Below are 20,984 nucleotides of genomic sequence, written 5' to 3'. Positions count from 1 at the left end.
TTATTTGAGTTATTACACATTTACTGTTGAACTCTGGCCATCTGCACAAATATTCTAAAGGTGACAGTTAAAAACCTGCTTGCCAAGCTAAAGGATGTAGTACAGGAAGTAAAAATGATTCATTTCATAGGAGATTTTAATGAAGGGCACTTCTTTTGATGCTTTACCTAAGGTGTCGAATCGACAAGTCTCCTGATAATGTCCCACTAAATAAAAGCACAATTGAGCCAATGGTGGCCCAACTGGATTCTACCACCGACCCCCTCAACGCATACAAACCTGTTCCTTCTGTTGAAACAGCTAAAGGGAGGAGAGGGATTAAACGCAGAAAGCGATTTACAGATTCAATTTAAAAAAGACAAGTAAGGGAAGCTGCTGCAAAATATGCGAAAAACAACCCAGAAGTTCACAGACAGGCTGTGATGAGGTATGCTGAATGTCACCCGAAATTCATAGAGAGCCTGTGATGAAGTATGCGTAGCGAAGCATGGGTGCCCTGCTAGTTCTTAATAATATAGCGCTAAGACCTTGTAAAGAAAGAGCTTTTCTGCTAGTACTACTGTAAATAAGGCTACTATGAAATAAATTCTACTAATGGTCACTCTATAAGTATATTAGCTAAATGATTAGGGTGATCTTGACCAAATTTTTGTTTTTCTGGCCTGACACAACAGGGTGACCTACCATTCAACTCCAGTTCGCAGTTTGGTCAACCCTTTTAACATACGACTAAGGGTTTAACAACCCTTTTAACATATGGCTACTTAGAGATCCTGCAGCGTGGAGCATGAACACTTGCGACCAATTTATGGAACATCACCGAAACGAGAATTTCTGCAAGTTATCAGTTCTGCTCTAGAAGCTCATACAGTGCCTACATTACAACTGAACACCATTATATAAACATAAACTTATACACTTCAGTGTAAAAAAAGAGTAGAAGTCTGAGATCAGACATATTTGAACAGATTGTCTTTTTTAAAATAAATGTTTGCTTTGATCTCTCTCCTAAATTATGATTTGCACCCTTCACAAATTCTTTCTGTAAAACTTCTTTGAAAGTAATGGCTACCCAAATATTTTGTCAAAGTAAACCAGCTTGCATGTGCAAATATGGGAGCTTGATGATAGATGCTACTTTAAGTCTTTTCTTCCTATTTATGTCAGCAGAATGTTGTTCTGATTTATGTATGTTGAAAGACTTGGGGTAGGTTAGTGTATCTATGCTGCACATTTAACACCAGTAAAGAGTATTGCACTAGAAGGTGTGGATTGGTGAATTTTTCCAATTACCCGATACTGTTTGAAATGGAAGCTTCCCTTAGCCTTCAGAATAGGGAACTCAGTTTGGGAACTCAGTTTGTATCAATGAAAACGGAAGTGGGTGGCAGATTGTTTTCTGGAAGGAATAAGAGTATGATGGCAGAGCTCCTGTATCTGCACTGGCAGCTGAGAGGAAAGGATCTCTTCTGCAACTGATTGTTGATTTGGCTTCCTGACAATTTATGTATCTATCTTTATCAATTGAAAATATAAAAAATATCTGTTGCACTCAGTATAGGTACATATTCATTGTTCACAAAAATATAGGCGGTTTCTGCACAGTCTGAAAGCAACGGCTTCAGCCCAGTAAAACACCGTTTTGGCGGGGACCCTTCGCACAGGCGCTGCTGCCAAATCGATGCAACAACGCTCTGTTCCCGCCAAAACGGTGTATTCAAAACTCGCTTGGGGAGCAAGTTTTCCTGCAAATGCCGGCGTTTTTCCACCTTCTCCACTTCGGCCTTCTTTAACGCTTCTTTCCCTACCTTCTGCTGGAGTTGTCAAGCTTCGCTCTGAGGAAGGAAGGAGACACGCCCCCTGGTCTCTGGTGCTTCAGCCGTCGCTGTGGCTTTACTTTGACAAAGGCTCAGGTGTGGCCATGGGGGCGTGTCCCCTTCCCTCCTCAGAGCGACAATAGAGCAACGCGGCTGCCAGCAGAAGGTAAGGAGGCGTTTGGGGCCGGGGAGGGGAATACGCAGCTGTGCGGAGCTTGCTCCAACAGCTGCGCATCCCATGGGGCCATTTGTGCGAACGGCCCCAGAGCTTGCATTGGCATGATTAATGCCGATGCAGGCTCTCTCCCTTGGCTGTGCAGAAACAGCCATAGTAACTTTTAAAGTCTGTTGAAAATTAGATGCATTCATGTTTGTAAGGTTGTGTTAAAAATGATTTCTACTCCCTGACTGAACAAGCAGTCTTTTTGTTTTGAAGCAAGTAAATTCCTGATGTTTTCTGTCATAGCTTCACATATTTCTGTTCTATAATGTTTCACACAGCTAACAAAAACTAGAAGAAATTATGTATGAGAGGCATCAGCAACATTCTTTGCAGCAGTTTGAACTTACAATATCTATTTTCCACTTTCTGTGAGAATGCTTATACTTTTATATGCTATTGTCTGCTGCTTTAAAAGAAGTCACATTTATGGATAAATATTGAATGAGTACAGTAGCTCTGGATCAAATGAACAGCACTAATGTTCATAAATGCAGTACAGAAATAAGTATGCATTAGTGTGATTGGTTTGTGTCAATGGCAAAGGAGATTAACCGGCCGTTTACTTTGATTGCTTGCATGGTTTATGTGTGCATCAATAAGAAAATGTGGGTTATAAATTTCCTTTTAACTCTAGCGATTGAGCAAATCTTGGAAAAAAGCCAACCAATTTCCATCTGAGTTCTAAATATAGAAAAAACAGTGCTGACCCTACTTTTACCGGAACATTCAGTTGCTACCAACTGGGAAGATAAAACAAATTCTGTGGCGATTTTAATTGATGGAGAGGTACATTACATTTATAATCGCAACTGCAGAAAGACCACTAAACCAACATTCTTCTCAATAGGGCAGGGGTGGCAAACCTATGGTATGGGTGCCAGAAATGGCACTCAGAGCTCTCCCTGTGGGCACGCAAAACAGAGTGTCCCCCCCCCCCACATATCCAGGCTGGCCTGGGCCGCTGGGCTCAATTATTAGCATTAAACCTAAGACCTCATTTTGGGGAAGCAGTGTAGGTAACCCTGCTAAACGCTGTTAAACCCCACTGATTTTCATGCAAAGAACTAAAGCGCGATCCTTTACCTGGGAGTAAGCTTGGTTGCTGGCAATGGGACTTGCTTCTGAGTAAACCCTCCTAGGATCATGATTCACCCGTTGGAAGAGTTGAACGGTTGCTTCAAGGCAAAGCCACCGACTACCACCAAGCTTACTCCTGAGTAACGCACTCCTTGGAGCCAACCGTTTTTTCTAAACTAAAACCTCAGTATTCAGGTTAAATTGCCCTGTTGGCACTTTGCGATAAATAAGTGGGTTTTGGGTTGCAGTTTGGGGATTCTGTCTCGAAAAGGTTCGCTATCACTGCAATAGGGAAATCAGGTATTCCCCCTCCCCCCCGGCAATTAATTTTTGTACCCTGTAGAAAAGAAGTAAATTAGCCCCCTTACTTTTTTTCCACGCAAAGTTGTTTAGCCTTTGTTTTAAATGGTCTTGTACCTTGCTTCAGAGTACTGTAGTGAATGAAACTCCATGCAAACAGGAGAACTTGGAACTGGAGGTGAGCACCTTCTCCTCTGTTACATCCAACCACCCACAGAACAAAAAAAGGAACAAAGGCAGTTCACTGGCAGTGTCCTCAGCTGTACCAAAGACACTGATGTGCCCAACAGGAGTCCTAGAGTTACCACACTCCTGGGAACTCCATAGCTGGGGGCTTGAATTCCCTTTTGCAAACACAGCCCCATAGCAAAGGAATCATGGTAATTTACCATACTACTCAAGTCCAAAGTCTCTCCCAAGCAAGGGCTGCAGTGCTGGTGGTGGGTGGAAGAATCATGGCCTGGAAAGGGATTTCTTGAACACAACTGCACATTCACAGAAACCATCCCTATCATTTCCCTACTGCCTCAGTGAGGAGAAGCTCCTATGCGGAAACAGGAGTAAAGATTTGAAGCCCATGTCTGTTTTGGCCAGCAGCAAGCCCATCAAGCAAAATGAATGGAAGAGGAAGAAATGGAACTCTCACTTCACACATTGCAGAACATCCCTTTAAGTGAAGGAGCAGCAGTGGCATAGTGGTTATTAGCAGGTGCATTCTAATCTGAGGAACAGGGTTTGATTCCCGGCTCTGCTGCTTGAGCTGTGGAGGCTTGTCTGGGGAATTCAGATTAGCCTGTGCACTCCCACACACACCAGCTGGGTGACCTTGGGCCAGTCACAGCTTTTTGGAGCTCTCTCAACCCCACCCACCTGTTTGTTGTGAGGGGAGAAGGGCAAGGAGATTGTAGGCCCCTTTGAGTCTTCTACAGGAGAGAAAGGGGGGATATAAATCCAAACTCTTCTTCTTCTAAAGCCAGCTGAAAAAAAATACTAATCATGGAACAGCTGGATGCTCCATCAGGCCAGTCATATATAATAGGATAGGAAAGGCTGCAAAGGTGGACATAGTACCATGGGAAAGCACAGGCTTAGCATACAAGGGGCTAACTGCCTAACAGTCCTAGTTAGAGCTTTTATTTATTTATTTAAAACATTTATATGCCACTTTCTCACCTAGTTTAGGGTCACCAAGGTGGCAAAGGGTCAGAGCATTAGAATAATTTTATAATGGACACACACACACAATAATACAAAAAACTGAACAAAGCACAAACACAAATATGGGGGGAAAGAGTCATTGAGGAAACTCTAAACAAAATGAAGAAGTCTTTACCTACTGGTGGAAGATAGTGATAGAGGGGGTCAGTCTCCTTGGGGGTGGGCCACTGCGAGTAGCAGAGAGCTGGACTAGATGGACTCTGGTCTGATCCAGCTGGCTTGTTCTTATGTTCTTAGGGAATTCCATAATTTTGATGCCATAACTGAGAAACCCCATTCTTGGATTACCTCTCATCTAACCTCTGATGAAGCGGGGCCTCCTAAGATTACTGTAGTGGGGGGGGGGGTTCATATGTGAGTAGGTTCTCATTAAAGGAGGCTGTTCCCAAGCTGTACAGAGCTTTGGGGCTGCAGCTGATATTTTGACTCTTCACAGTCACCCGCTCAATATACACTATTCAAGTTGATTGGCTGCTCCAGATTCCAGTAACTTTGGTTACTACCTTCTCATCTAGACATTCCATTGATGGATTTATGAAGTCAGTTACCACTGCTAGCAGCCCCTGTGCTCCATAATCTCTTCTCTACCCCATCATGTAACCGATAGGATTTATCACACTCCAGCTGTGATCAGTGGTGTGAAGAAAGTATATATATTCCTTTAAGCTTACTTAGAGATCATTTATCTTGTATATTGGGTCTTTTATGGGGCAACCATTTGGTTTTGCTAGGTCATTTACAATGCAACCATTTGGCTGCGCTAAAGTTTAAACTGTGTCTGTGTTTAGTTTAAGTGGTGTTATTCTTCAGATAATGGAACTGGTTTTTACAAGGCCACATTCTAAACGGGACAGATAGTGCTTAATTGCCAAGAAGGCTCAGGTGCGGGTCATCTCCCTTACCATCTAGATTAAGACTCAACTCTATTTGACATCCAATTGGTTAATTACTGATCAAAAGGGCCTAGATGAGCCAATTCTATAAAACCCCTGACGCCATTTTAAACAGAGATTGTTTTCCTAAAGGATTCTTCTTAAGATTTTCTCATTGTTGTTCTTGTCTTCTTATTAGTCTTCTGCCTTAGGCTGAATAGCCTTGTATTGTATTGTTTTTTTTTACTTGGAACTGTCTAGAGCTGAAAGAGAACTGATTTTTTAAAATTTCTTTTCCTTTTAAATTTTTTTAAAATCTCAACTGTTTGAGAATATCTGGATAAAGAACCCTGGTTTCAGTACGTTACTGGTAAGGCACCTGGCCTTGGGCAACTTTCACAAGCGGGGATTGTGAACCTAAGCCACTATGAGTCCAACGCTGCAGACAGCTAACATTCATTTTCAGGGGTTGCAGATAGACCCCTGTCTATCAAATTCCAGTACCTCTCCTGGTCTATCAAGACTTCTATATTTTTGACAGGCAGCACAGTTACAAATAGAGCTTATCATAAGAACATAAGAAAGAGCCTGCTGGATCAGACCAGAGTTCATCTAGTCCAGCACTCTGCTACTCGCAGTAGCCCACCAGATGCCTTTGGGAGCTCACATGCAGGATGTGAAAGCAATGGCCTTCTGCTCCTGCTGCTCCTGAGCACCTGGTCTGCTAAAGCATTTGCAATCTCAGATCAAGGAGGATCAAGATTGGTAGCCATAGATCGACTTCTCCTCCATAAATGGCACCATATTCCAAACACCAATCACACGATTCAGGAACAAATGTTTCCTTTTATTAGTTCTAATTCTTCCCCCCAGCATTTTCAATGTATGCCCCCTGGTTCTAGTATTGTGAGAAAGAGAGAAAAAATTCTCTGTTAACATTTTCTACCCAATGCATAATTTTATTGACTTCAATGATAGCCCCCCTCAGACGTCTCCTCTCCAAACTAAAGAGTCCCAAACGCTGCAGCCTCGCCTCAGAAGGAAGGTGCTCCAGTTCCTCAATTATCCTCGTTGCCCTTCTCTTTTGCACTTTTTCTATCTCTTCAATATCCTTTTTGAGATGTGGCGACCAGAACTGAATACAGTACTCCAAGTGCGGTCGCGCCACTGCTTTCTATAAGGACATGACAATCTCTGCAGTTTTATTATTAATTCCTTTCCTAATTATCCCCAGCATAGAGTTTGCCTTTTTCACAGCTGCCATGCATTGAGTTGACATTCCCATGGAACTATCAACTAAGATGCCCAAATCCCTTTCCTGGTCTGTGACTGATAGCACTGACCCTTGTAGCGTGTATGTGAAGTTTGGATTTTTTGCCCCTATGTGCATCACTTTACATTTTGCTACATTGAACTGCATTTGCGATTTCTTAGCCCACTCACCTAATTTATCAAGGTCCACTTGGAGCTCTTCGCAATCCTTTGAGGTTCTCACCACCCTACATAATTTGGTATCATCTGCAAACTTGGCCACCACACTAACCACCCCTACTTCCAAAGAGCACTGGTCCCAAAACGGATCTTTGGGGGACACCACTCCCTACATCTCTCCATTGCGAGAACTTCCCATTTACACTCACCCTTTGCTTCTCGTTCTCAACCAGAGCATGTTCATGACAGGTACAAAGAATCTGGTCAAAGAATTGTCTCTGAAGATGCCAGCCACAGATGCCGGCAAAACGTCAGGAGAAAATGCTACTAAAACCTGGCCATACAGCCTGAAAAGTACACAACACCCCAAATAATTATCTGTTTAGCAGCTTGTAAGGATGCAGGAGCTTGGCTACAAAAAGAATGGGCAATCACACAGTTGAGCAGCTAGGGACATACTGATTACAGTAGCTTTCAGTCATTTTGTAGGTTGAGTAGGTAACTTTGAATGGGATATATCTTGGTCTTTACCTCTGTTGGGCTACCTATTAAGAGCTAATAGGACAGTAATTAAATAATGTTCAGCAATAGTAGCATAAGGCAGATCGGCTCAAGCACTCTGCACATGGTATGAGCTATGATTTGGACAGAGTGTCGCCATCGAGATGTTCTCCTGCTTCCTTTGCTTCCCCTGCCCCCTATAGTGGTGGGGGAGATGGCAACTGCAATTGACCGAGTACTTATCCGGTTGTTCTGGAACTCTCTTTGCAGTTTCTGTTTGGGTGTGGCTCTGATCCTGCAAGGCAAAAGGGCTCATGGTTGTTTGGCAGAAGCGCAGGCCTTTTTAACCCATGTACAGTTACATGAGCAGCAGGGTGTGGCTGAGGAGGCTTAAGATGCTGAATAATCCTACTCCTCCCCTGTCATTGCCCTGGCACTGATTAATCGCTGGTCCCTGTACTAACACAGCTGTGCTGGGGACAGATTCATAACATCACAGATTTGGTGGGACACTATCTCTGAGTTATGCTGTCAAGGGAATTAGCATTAAACCCTAAGCAGTTTACAGAATGACTTTAGGACAGTGGTGGTGAACCTTTGGCACTCCAGATGTTATGGACTACAATTCCCACCAGCCCCTGCCAGCTTGGCCAATTGGCAGGCAGTGTGCAGGCAGGCAGTGTGCAGGCAGGCAGGAGTGTGCAGGCAGGCGGATGGTTCCATCTCACCCCTGGTTCCTTAGCTGTGCCATTTTGGGCTGGCAAACCTGAACTCACCAGTCCCTGCTCCCAATCTGACCTGGTGAGCCACAACCCCCAGAATTTAGTCATAACTCTTTTTTAACTTCCTATTTTTGTGCACAACTGTGACTATTTCTATTTAAAAACAGTTGATAAGAGTTTTGTAGAAACTATGTATTAACTCATCTAATTCACTTGGTTTGCTTTTACTATGTAATGTCAGTGCAAAACACAATGGGTCTGTTTCATGAATGTTAGTAATGATTCATTTTCTGTTGAAATCAGTGGGACAAACTAAGCGAAGGCTTCAAAGGAACTGACCTACTGTGGAGGAGCTATATCTCAGGAACTGAATATATCTTTGCAAGCTAAAGATCACAGGGCCAATTCCTGGAATTTCTAGTTGAAGCAACTCAGAAAGGGCTTTCTATGTCTCAAACCTCAGAGAAACGTTGCCAATCCTGGTAGACAAGTGAATTAGATGGACTAATGGTCTGGTCTGTATTGTTCAACTCCCCCTGGGTCATACCAGCTTTTTCTCTTTGTGTGTAACTCAAGCTGTATGTACTTGCCTCCCAAAATTCACAATGTAAAAATGAAGCGGGTATCAAATGCAGAAATTTGTTTCCTGGGAATCGTAACTTAATTTTTTTTGAATGGAAAAGTAACTTTATATTTTTCGTGGAGGCAAAGAGAATTTAGGAACTGATAGATAATGTGCAGTGAAAGCACAAACCAAATGTGCCTTGTCTTCACTCCTGTCATTAATGGCTATGGCGAAGAGAATTTAGTTGACATGCATTTGCATTCTCTGAGCTAAGGTTGCATTTTTTGTTCCCTTAACAAATATCATTTAAGTATCTTTACATTTTACCTGGTTGATTCTATTATTTTCTTCCACTATAAATTATTAATAGTCTTTTTTGTTATCAGATAGCTATGTCAGGTGGTGAACCTGGGTACTCAAGGGAAGCCTAGACTAGATGAACCTCTTTACTGTATTGCCCTGTATGCTCCAGAGTAACATCCTTGCAGGTATCTGATCTAATATGTGGACCAGTAGCATTGAATACTTGGGATTAAGAAATTATTTAAACCCACTTCCTTTATAGCTAATCTTTGTAAGAGAACGAGACATGTCTACCAAATGGGCTTTTTGTTGTAACCCCACAGTAAAACCTGCAGATATTTTTGCTGTACCTCTGCCTGTTAAGTAAAGGATGTACTTGCCTTAGGGAAGAGGGAGGAGAAATTGTGAAACTGCAGGAATTGCGTCCTCCCCTTTGCCTGCCGGTAGCAGGCCCTTTGCATCTACTCTTTACTTGAGTGCTTGGGTTTATAATGGTTCCTGCCTGCCTGGAGACATGGTAAAATTTTTACTAATTTGGAATTTTGATGTAATCAGCTTTTTATTAACAGATAGACTTCCTGTTTGGATAGCAAAATTGTGGGAGGATAAATACTTGTTACTTGGAATATTGTGCTTCTGTAATCCCTTAATCTTTTTAGTCTAGTCTATCTGTGCCCTATAATTATATGCTAATAACATCTGTTGGGCTAAATATTACCATTCTCTGAGATGATTGTTTATCTGAGACATCTGTTATGGACCCATCAGCAGTTCTACAGCAAGGCTGTAAAAGCAAAATTGTGCTCTCTGGTGCTGAATGCCATTTTTTTTTGGCATTCATGTGTTTTCAGGGTTTGCAGTGTACACAGTTAGCTGTTATGGCTCCCTAAACTCCAAAGGTTTTAGTCTCCTTGCTGGCAGCTATCTCTCTTGGAGGATTACTTTGCAATGTCAGCTGGGGCTACTGAGCCAAAAGCCTGACTCCCACTCTGAAAGCAGCCAGTAGACCAGGCTTTGCCCTTGGGGGGTAAATGGGGATCATGGATGTCCCATGACATGCTGGATTTGCTGCTTCCAGTCTGTGGGTGACACCCAGCTCTGCATATCCTTATCCCAGTCTCTTGGTGATGCAGTTGAGGTCCTGAATAACTGCCTGGAAGCTCTGGTAAAATAGCTAAGAATGTACAAATTAAAACTAAATCCTGAAAAGCCCGTGGTGATGCTAGAAAGCAAGATGAAGATCTTGAAGGACATTGTGCTCGCCCTTCTGATGGAGTTCAGATGACCCTCACTGACTCAGTTAAGAGCTTTGGGGTTTCACTAGACCAGGGGTCTGAAACCTGCGGCTCTCCAGATGTTCATGGACTACAAATCCCATCAGCCCCTGCCAGCATGGCCCCTGCACTAGACCCAACATTATTCTGCAGAAGCAAGCTAACGTAGCTACAAAAAACTCTTCCCACTCTGACTCTTCCCACTCAGTCTAGACCAGTGATAGTGAACCTTTTCGAGACCAAGTGCCCAAATTGCAACCCAAAACCCACTTATTTATCGCAAAGTGCCAACACGGCAATTTAACCTGAATACTGCACTTTGCATTAGTCTCCCCTCAAAATCAGTTCAGAAATTCCAGTTGGTGCAGAATGCTGTAGCTCCGCTATTATCGAGAACTAGAAAGAGCATGCATATCATTCCCATCTTGCAGTTGCTCTACTGGCTGCCTATTAGCTACCAGACACAGTTTAAGGTATAGGTTATCACATACGAAATCCTTCATAGCCGTGGGCCCTCAAATCTGCAGGACCCTCTTTGCCCCTATTCTCCACCATTGCAGCTTCCCCCATCTGACCTGCAGGGCTTTCTGCAGGTATTGACAACTCTGTGTGCCTCTTTCCTTGGGGTCCCCACCTTATGGGATGACCTGCCTGTGGAAGGAAGGCTCTGGTCGGCCCGGCTTCCAGGAAACTGTGGGAAACTGAGTTATTCAAGAAGACTTTTGTATGCAGTCAGTAGGATTGGACCGTGCAAAATAATTCACAAAATGAGTGACGTAGCTTCCGGTAAATAGGATCGTACTATGTAACTTTTGCATAATTTAATGTGCCTTGTTAATACTCACTATATACTCACTATGCCAGTTTTGCTTCAGTTCTGTTTTTTTTTTGTTTATTGAATGTCCCATACTGTTGATTTTATTGACTGATTCTGTATAATCCACCTTAACGCCCAAAGAGAAAGGTGGACTATAAATAACACAAATAAATGAATCATACATTTAAAAACTGGAGAAAGTTTGGAAAGAAAAATTCTATTAAACTGTTCATGTGGTTCATAATGCAGCTCAAACAGTATTATTCAAGCAACCAATGACTACTAGCATTGCTCTTTCTTGTCTGAACAGGCAAGATCCTGTTTCGCCGAAGTCACATCCGTGATGTTGCTATCAAGCGCCTTATTCCAATTGATGAGTACTGTAAGGTGAGTGATGTTTTTCTTCTTTTGTGATGGTAATTAAGATACATGTTTGGTGTTTGTAAGAGACATCTCTTCAAAGTTCCCTTAATGTTTTGTTTGTTAATCTATTTGGAGGAAAACATGCCTTTCCTTTTGACAAGATAGTCCCCAAGAGGCTAGTACACAGCTGTTGATGAAACAAGTATAAACCTCAGTGCAGAATTACAGTACCAGATTCTCCAAATGTCATTTGCAAGGGGATAGGGTTTTTCCTCACCCAAATCATAGCTCTCATGGTTACTATCTCTGTTCAACTATGCAAAAGGCTTAGAAGACAAAGCTGGTAAAATTTCTTGGATGAGGTATTTTGACAGTTGCTGCTGGTCTTTTGAGGGGCCACAGTAACCACAGGGGAAGATATGAGTGTGTTCTAATGTATACTACTACCAGTGCTAGTCTGTTCTGGTAGCAATTTATCTTAATTAGGAAGTTTGAAAACAATGAAGTATACTGGGATGCCCAATCTTGTTGAATCTGTGGACACTTACAATTTTGAGACTAGGCAGCCACAAAATGGCTGCCATTGAGAGCTGGGGATAATCAGGAAATGGCTGCCATAGGGTACTGGGCCAACCACAAAATACTGGGAAGTTGCAAGCCAAGCTTCATCCTTGTTCAAAGTCAGTTTTTTCCTGGTTTCTCTTGCCCCAGTGACATGGAGGAAAGCTGTGTGTGAGACATGGCAGCTGGTCTGAACTATTAGGATACAGCGCTTGACCTATGGATGGATGCTTTAAGGTGGGCTAAAATCTACAGTGACAGCAAGGGAATGCTGAAATGGTGCATGTTTGTGCTAAACTCTCCTGCCAGATTATGATTTTTAGGAATACTTCATTGTATTGGCCTGCTTTGTGATCATTTTGCTCTGCTCTCAAGATCTAACCTCAGTAACCTTGCATAGTTCGTATTTGGAAAATGAATCTAAAGCTTTAATTGATCTAAAAGTGCAACCTTACCCTCATCTATCAGTGTAACATTATTAAGAATGGGTCACAATAAAGAGACTTATCAAGAGGCGAAACTCATTTTTTGGTTAGGGCTAAGGATTTGGTATCATTTCAAAGGCATCTTACAGCCCCATCCGAAGCCCAAGGCGTCCAGGGGTTGGTGAAGCTGCCACACTGCCCAGACCATCCCTAGAGAGCTTTCTGCCAGCACAGGGAGGCAGGGAAAACTAAAGCAAACCCCTGCCACTGGAAAGCCCTCCATTGGGCTAAAGTATGAGGGCCTGGATGCCATATTCCCAGCCCTAAACCCTGGGTGGAAGCTGACTAAAATCAGCTCCCCCCAGGAGTGCCCTGGCCTCCCCACCCCTGCCACTGGCTTCCAAATGGATGTCAGCATTGCTCTGTAACAGCCCTGATTTCTTATGTGGCAGAGGGGGCAAATGCACCACCACAAGGCCATGCCACTCCCCCAAGCTCTTTCAGCCGCCCTCCAAGATGGGGCCACTAACTTTATTCCTATCTTCCAACACCATGGGATGGTCTTTGGTTTTTCTCCCAAAGTGTTTATTTGGTAAAACTCCCAGAGTGGTTCTTGTTCAAACCTAGACTGATTTCACAACTTGAGTAGTTTTGAGACTCTGTTTGTTGTTGGTGTGCATTTATGAAGGAGAAAAATGGGATGAGTAGATGTCTTAAATTCCGCTTTGTTGTTGTTCCATCGACTGGGTAGCATGACATGTTCTGCTCTTCTTGTCTGTGGTTTCTCCTGGAAAATGTATAGAATCTACTTGTATAGAATCTACTTGATTTCAAAAATGCAGTTTTCTGTGGATTGTACTTACCATTTACCATTTACTGATGCATACATTAGAGAGAGAGAGAGAGAGAGAGAGAGAGAGAGAGAGTTGTAGTTTAAGTTTTATTTATTTATTTTGTATCTCATGTTTTCCCATGGCCCCATGTTGCTAGAAATCTTCCTGTTATTTTCTATGCTCTCTAGCAGCCCAATCCTGAGCCTGGTGGCCAGGACTGGCGCTGCCACCACAGCACCACCCCACCATCTCCAGAAGGCTCTAGTGGTGCTAGGATGCAAACTACAAAGCAAAACCTCCTCACAGCTGAAAAGCCCTCCATTGGGGTCAGAGGAAAGGGTGGCATAAGTCCATGCCCTGGTCTGCCTCGTACCTAGAGGCAATGTCAGCACAGGCTCATGGGGACATGTGGGGTCTCATGTCCCCAGGTGCATGCCAGCTAGTCACGTGGGGGGGTGGAGAATCATCCCAACACACACCCTTCCCCTCCGGCCCGCCTCGCCAGGCTGCTCTTTCAGCCATCAGAGCCACCACTGACCAAGGAGCAGCCTGGCTAGGCCACCGCTGGGCACCCCTTGGCCCTGCCCCAGCAGGCTGTTCCTTCCGCTGGAGGAGCTTCCGCTGGCTGAAAGAGCAGCCTGGTGGGGCTGGGCCGAGAGGCAGCCAACAGCAGGCTCCAGCCAGCTAAGGTAAATGGGGCATGGGGGGCACAGGGAGAGGGGGCGACTGGAGCAGGTGTTGCCCTGGGCACCATTCAGTGGCATAGTGCCCATGGGGTGGGGGGCGCGATTCCCCGGGTGGCGCTTCAGCAGAGGCATGGCGGAAGCATGGTGGGGGTGTTCTGGGATGTGGCGGGGGTGACCGCAGCTGCGGCAGGGGCGTGCAGTTTCCCCTCACTCCGCCTCTGGCATCATTCCCCTACCCCTTGCCTCTGAATGTCAGTCACACCTCCGGAACTTCCCCACTGTCAGTGGGGCTGGTGGCAGTGCTGAAGCACTTCTCAGCACTGCATCTGGGTGCTGTGGGAGTCTGCAGCAGCCACCCTCCAGCAACTTTTTCCTTCACTGGGGTAAGTGCCTCAGGGAGTGTATTTCCGCCGGCATAAGGCCACACTGCCTCCAGCAATCGCTTCAGACCCCCTCCCCCCGCACACCACTCTGGATTGGGCTATTGGTTTCATATCCCAGTTCCCTTCTACGAATCTTGTTTTGTTTGAAGGATCATGTTCTGGCAAGTGTAAAGTTCACAGCATTATAGAACTGAAATAGTGAAGACTTCTTGTTTAGATATAATTGTGCTTGTCTGCTCTAGGTGGAAGAGTGGTGTACATTTTACCAAGAATGGGTGCATGGCCCATTAAACAATGTGGGGAAATATTCCCAAGCAAGAGTTAAAGAGCTTTAAAATATACATGTGATTGTTGGCGTTAATTTAAGTACATTAGCAATTTGAATTATTTCTTACTGATTTAAGCCATTAAAATTAGAAATGCGTGGAGATATTATGATTTATGTAATGACTTCCTTTGTCTCTGTTGAAGCCCGAGAATTCATCATTCAGGTCTTTGCAATTATACTTTTAAAAATTCTTGTTTTACTGTATGCATACCTTCTCTAATGCTCTTGCTCAGCATAGTTTACATTTATAATCCATAGTAAATTGAATTTATAGATAAAGTTTCTGAATCATTCATTTGTTTTAGGACAGTGGTGGTGAACCTTTGGCACTCCAGATGTTAAGGACTACAATTCCCATCAGCCCCGGCCAGCATGACCAATTGGCCATGCTGGCAGGGGCTGATGGGAATTGTAGTCCATAACATCTGGAGTGCCAAAGGTTCGCCACCACTGTTTTAGGAAAACTCTTAGAATAGGCACTGGCACACACATGTATATACAAGATTTCATTTTAAATTGGGAAAAAATCAGAGACTGCAGCTGTCTGCTATAAAATGATGCCATTAATAGCATTACATATGACAAACATAACAACCATGACTGATGATGTTGTGACTACTTAGTGTCCCCTCCCCACCCTTCATTGGGATTGCAGGGAAAGAAGTGTGCATTCTGGCTGGCCCTCCAGCTATTGGTGCTTAACTGTACTGTTTTCTGAAATGGGAGGGTAAAATCACGCCTTCACATGAGCAAGCCATTATAGAAATGATATGGGCACCACCAAACAGAACAATTTTTTTGGCATTGGTTTCTCTCCCATGTAGAACATGGGGAAATAGTACTCCAACTAACCCACTTTTTAAAAAGAAAATCATGGAGATTTCTGTGGTTTGTGGATGTATAGTAAACGCTGAGTGTTACAGGAATTAATTGTAACCACATCCTCTCCAAAAGCTGCATAAGCAGTAGTTGTTTCTCGTTTGCTTTTTTTGGGAAAGAAGGGACAGCTTCATTTCTCAGCACAGTTCTAGAACACCCTGATGACACTATTAAAGGCATTCCTTGACTGGAACTAATCAGTTGTAGCTTTTGTCTGCCCCTCCTTCCTCATAAGATTGTCCATAAATCTGAGATTGCTTTAGAGATCTCAAATCAACAAAAGTATGGAGAAAATACGTTTCAAACTTCACGCTGTGGTATGAAATGTATCCTGAGAATAACTAAATATATTGTTCTATTTTTATTTATTCTACTATAACCATCATTTTCCTCAGGACAGCATAAATGGTTCTCTATCCAATTTTATTCTCACGACAAACTTGTGAAGTAGGCTAGACTGGGAGATCTGGCTGGTCCCAGAGTAGCTAATGAGCTTCCTGGACTTTGAACCCAGGTCTCCCTAGTTCTAGACAGGCACAAACTGCAGTGCAGTTTCTTTGTTTTGCTCTTATATATTTGAGAGAGTTTCATCATGTTTCTGAAAACCATTTTAACAGCAGATTGCCACATAGCTGTGTTAACCACTTAAAGATACGTTGCTTTCACATTCGGCATTTTGTCTGGAATCTTTATTTATACACGAGGCTTTTTACAGAAAATCCAAATGACATCGCTGCTTAATCATTGCGGTCAGGCATCTCCTACATTGTCTTGTTCCTTTTTAGGCCTGGTTTGATTAAATATTTGGGCAGAATTGTAGTACTACCTTGTCGGGTGTGGACTGTGAAAGCCCTAGTAGTGCACTTGAAATGATTTGGCAATGGTGTTTTAGACATACTCCAGTGTTTTGACTAGTGAGCAGTTCCAAGAACTAGTTTTGTTTATCAGAGGCGTAGCAAGGGGAGAAAGCGCCCGGTGCACTGGTGTGTCCTCCTCTCCCACCCCAGAATGCCCCCGCCCCGGAACACTCCTGGAATGCCCCCACCGGGGTGCATGCCTGGTGCGTTGTGCATCCCCCTGCGTCCCCTTGGAGCTACGCCTTTGTTGCTTATTCCTGGTTCCTTCTGGAGAAGTGAAGACTGGAAACCCATCTCACTTTGTTCTCTGTGTCCTTTTCAGGATTGGAACTGTGCTTTTGTTTCGTGAGCATAAGCATCTGCCAGCTAAGTGGGCATCCACAGTCACTAGCAATGCAGTCCCAAATAGGGCTACATCCTTCTATGTTCTCTAATGTCAGGCCCCTTCCGCACACGCAAAATAATGCATTTTCAAACCACTTTCACAACTGTTTGCAAGTGGATTTTGCCATTCCGCACAGCTTCAAAGAGCACTGAAAGCAGTTTGAAAGTGCATTATTCTGCATGTGCAGAATGAGCCTCAGTGTGCTTAGAAGGATGTAACTTTTTTAAATGAGCGAACTGTAAGTCACGTTACTATTCTGTTTGTCTAGGCTGAGCTACAGTGATCAGAGGTGAAGCTCTAATGTGGCTAGCAGTGTTCTGTCCTTCTAAGTTGCACAACCATTATAAAATGTCTTGCAACATGGTCCCTTCATCAGTTCATTTAAAAAAAATTGGAACTGCAAAGAGAAAATGAAATCTGGGAAATATTCAGTTAAAGGACTGATTTACACTAACTGTGCATGTGGGCAGTCACAAGGTGGTATTTTATTTTAGAGGGGTACTTGTAAGAATGGACTTGTTTTTAATTCTGTTGGTATGCAACACTGACAGATTATTTAAATAGTAACAAGGAAGTTGTGGAATTATAAAGAGGAAATAAGTTCTGGAAACCATTGGTTATAGGATCCATAATATTAACAATACTCTGACCTGGATTGCCCCGGCTAGCTTGATCTCATCAGATCTCAGAAGCTAAGCAGGGTTTGCCCTGGCTAGCATTTGGATGGGAGACCTGCAAGAAATACTAGGGTTGTGAAATGGAGGCCAGCAGTGGCAATCCACCTCTGAATGCTTCTTGCCTTGAAAACCCTATAGGGTCGCCATAAGTCAGGTGTGACTTATCAACAACAAAAAATGCTAACAATGTTTGTAGTTGGGAAGGGGAACAGGAGCTGTTAAATATTTTGAGTTATTTTGTTCGTAAGTTTTAGCTCAGTGCAGCAGTGAAAGCAGTGCTACTCACTAATATGGGTGGGGGGGGGGGGGGCTGTACGAAGCATTCTGAAACTGGCCAGAAAGTTACAGAAGTCAGAGGTGTGTGTGTGTGTGTGCGTGCGTGTGTGTGTGTGTGTGTGTGACTGATGCAAGAAAGCACAGTTACAACATTTGCCCTTTTGGCAATGCACACCATGCAATGCTGTTGAGGAAGGGGTGTGCAGTTGCCTGCAAGCATGGGTTCATGAGCAGGCAGGGGAATGGCATATATGCAGCTGGTGAGTTCGAAAGATGAAAAGGAGGTGTGAGCAGAGGATGGGAGGTTATCCCCTGCCCATGGCCTCTCAAAATCTGGAACCAGCTCTGGGAGGACACAAAGATTTTCAGCTGTTTCCCCCAGGGCTTTATGCATTTGCAAAATGCCCATGGAAAACACACATGCCATAATCCATTTGTGAGTGGGATTAAGGTAGAGAAAAGAGGCTGGCAAGCAAGCAGTTTGCTCAGCTGTCATTCATGTGGCAACAACCGCACAAAGGCTGTGATGCGAATTCTAGTTTTGCCTTTGCAATGGGTGGTGAGCACTAGGTGCTAAGACACTTGTGTTGCTTTTTATGTATCTCAAAGTGTGTTGTGGTGATTGGTTAGATAATTGGGAATCAGAATCCTTGCTGCAGAAGATGGGGGATTGAGACGAGTTTCTGGTGCTATTGTAGCAAATCTTTGAGGATGAGCAGTATATGGAATTGTGAGTGTACCTGGCCTATCCTTTATATCAGTGATTCTCAACCTGTGGATCACGACCCCTTTGGGGGTCGAACAACCCTTTCACAGGGGTTGCCTAGGACCATCGGAAAACACATATTTCCGATGGTCTCAGGAACCGAGACACAAATAATTTTGTGGTTGGGGCTCACCACAACATGAGGAACTGTATTAAAAGGTCGCGGCATTAGGAAGGTTGAGAACCACTGCTTTATATAGTCCAGGCAGAAACTGGGTGCCAGGTGTTTACTGTGTGATTGGCATACCAGCTCTTCATTTTCAAACTGTTTTTCATTTGCAGGCTCTGATCCAGATGCCCCCGTACATCTCACAGTGTGATGAGGTTCTTCAGTTCTTTGAAACAAGACCAGAAGACTTAAATCCCCCCAAAGAGTAAGTTGGCTAGGAGCAGCTGGCACAGCTGCATTTGAAAATACTAATATTGCAATATGTGCCCTACAGGAGCACTCCAGTTAAAGTCCTGTAACTTTTAAAGGAGGAGGAGATGAACTTCTACAAATATAACTTTTACTAATGAAGTTTATACTAATGTTAAAAAGTTAGGAGGGGGCTTACTGCTGTGAATATCCTGAAAATACACTTTCAGTACTAAACTGACATGAAGCCTGTTGATCTTGCCTTTCTCCACTTGCTCACTTTTCCTCATGGTCACTCTTGCTGTCTTCTGTTCTGGCTGAAAGAGGATAACAGTTTCCACACTGGAGTCCCCCCCTCCTCATGGACAGCAGCATGCCCCGCCCTTTTCCTGTGATAAGCAGGAACATCCAAATGACCATGTGCCCAGTCTGTGCACAGCTTGTCTGACATCTCTTTTTCTTCCCCTTAGGAGGAAAGATAAAATTCATTTTGTTTGAAAGGCAAACCTGTGGAGTAACTGCTGGTGGAGTATCTGTCTACATCTCCCCTGTAGCTACCATGCAGATGAGGGAAAGCCCTACATTCAAAATGGCAGAGTTCTCCTTGAATGTCTCGCATTTTATTATTCTGGAACTTGGTTTGTTTCATCCAATGGTATTGATCTATGACCATAAATAAATACTAAAAGCAAAAATGGCAGAATTATGCTCTTCCTTCCTCCCCTCCTTTCAGCCCTTTTAAGGGATTTCCCCTTGCCTCTTTGCTGAGTAGCACTGTACCACTACATTGAAGTTGGACAAAAAAGCACCTTTTAAAGAAGGAGTGGCTGTGCATGCAATACACAGACATAACAGGAAGGGACAGAAGTAGGAATGGCAGCAGAGCAAGCAGTGCAGTAAGGGGTCATGCAAACTCCTTTCCTATGCTGCGTGTTGCTGCTGCTGTATCCCTCTGGAAGCAACCAAAGTGGCCAACAGCTAATTGCCTGAGGCAGGAAGCTTCCAGCTGCAGAGTACTAAAGGATGCAGCAGTGGGGTATAGCAAAAGAAGGAACAGATGGCAAGGGCAAGAGGGACAGCCTGAATCAGCAGCTTTGCTGGAATGCTTGTCTGTTGGATCAGCCATGAAGATGGGCGGGTATCTTTGCTGTAGAATATGCTATTCTCTCCCTTGCTATGCCCTTCTCGCCGGGGAAATTTCCCCTTTGTGGACTCATTGCCACTCTCAGTGAGAACCTAGGCCTCATATAAATGTTGCATTTTGCTGGAAGAATGAACTGACCTGTACGACTTTGCATGCACCCAGCATCTCATGGTGCACTGAGCTGATATGCTCGCAGAGTGCTTAAGCACATTTGGTTTGCATGCCAGCACTACACTCTCATGGTTTATGGATCTTTAGCATACTGATGTGGGGTTCCTGAAGGCCCAGTTTGATCAAGATGCTAGACACATGCAAAAAAGACAAGGTAAGTTTTCCTGGTCTGTCAGCTTCAGGTTTGATTCAGGCCTTGCCTCACCAACTCTGAAAAAATAGTTCCTGCTCTCTCCAAAGGAAAGTGGAAGTACAGAATTCATCCACTGAGTTTCTCCCCCACACTCGCCCCATATTTCAGCTCCTACATCTAGCAATGAAGTGGCAATTTCTTATTCCTCCGTAGGCCTGACCTCTTAGTTACACCTCCCATTTCGGGAACCACATGCTGAAGCAGTGGCTGTTCTGTTGCTTCTAATTTGCTTTGTTAACCCCTAGTTCCTGACTGATTTTTTTATTATTAAGCACTCTTTAACTTGTTAACTTGCTTAATAGCCGCTTGGGGTAGGATTACCAACAGCCTGTCATGGTTCATTGCAAAAGCAGCCCAGAGTAAAAGACACTTTCTCATTGCAAATCTTTAGAGCAGTTCATCCCAACAAATGACAGCCTCATATTTTGAGTGGGAAATATGCAGACAAGATGGTTTCAGGAAGGAATGTCTGCATCACCTCTCCTTCCCAATGTGATGAACACTTGTCTTGTGAGGATGAGTTGCTTGTGGTTAGACGCCCTCTTGCAACATGCTCTGAGTGTAAATATAAACACCAGT

General features: G+C 43.8%; 1 protein-coding gene across 2 annotated transcripts in view; it reads left to right on the top strand.

Moving 5' to 3' along the window:
• SH3PXD2B (SH3 and PX domains 2B) overlaps positions 1–20,984 on the top strand; it is a 134,341-nt gene that overhangs the window by 68,620 nt on the left and 44,737 nt on the right. For both annotated transcript variants that reach the window (XM_048489861.1, XM_048489862.1), the window contains exons 4-5: positions 11,431–11,507; positions 18,822–18,913. In XM_048489861.1, coding sequence (XP_048345818.1) covers positions 11,431–11,507; positions 18,822–18,913 — 169 coding nt within the window. The remainder of the gene's footprint in view (positions 1–11,430; positions 11,508–18,821; positions 18,914–20,984) is intronic.

Source organism: Sphaerodactylus townsendi, linkage group LG03 (genome assembly GCF_021028975.2).
Source record: "Sphaerodactylus townsendi isolate TG3544 linkage group LG03, MPM_Stown_v2.3, whole genome shotgun sequence".
In the NCBI taxonomy this organism is placed as follows: Eukaryota; Metazoa; Chordata; class Lepidosauria; order Squamata; family Sphaerodactylidae; genus Sphaerodactylus; species Sphaerodactylus townsendi.
The sequence above is the reverse complement of the archived record's forward strand: the minus strand, read 5'-3'. Positions and strand labels throughout refer to the sequence as shown.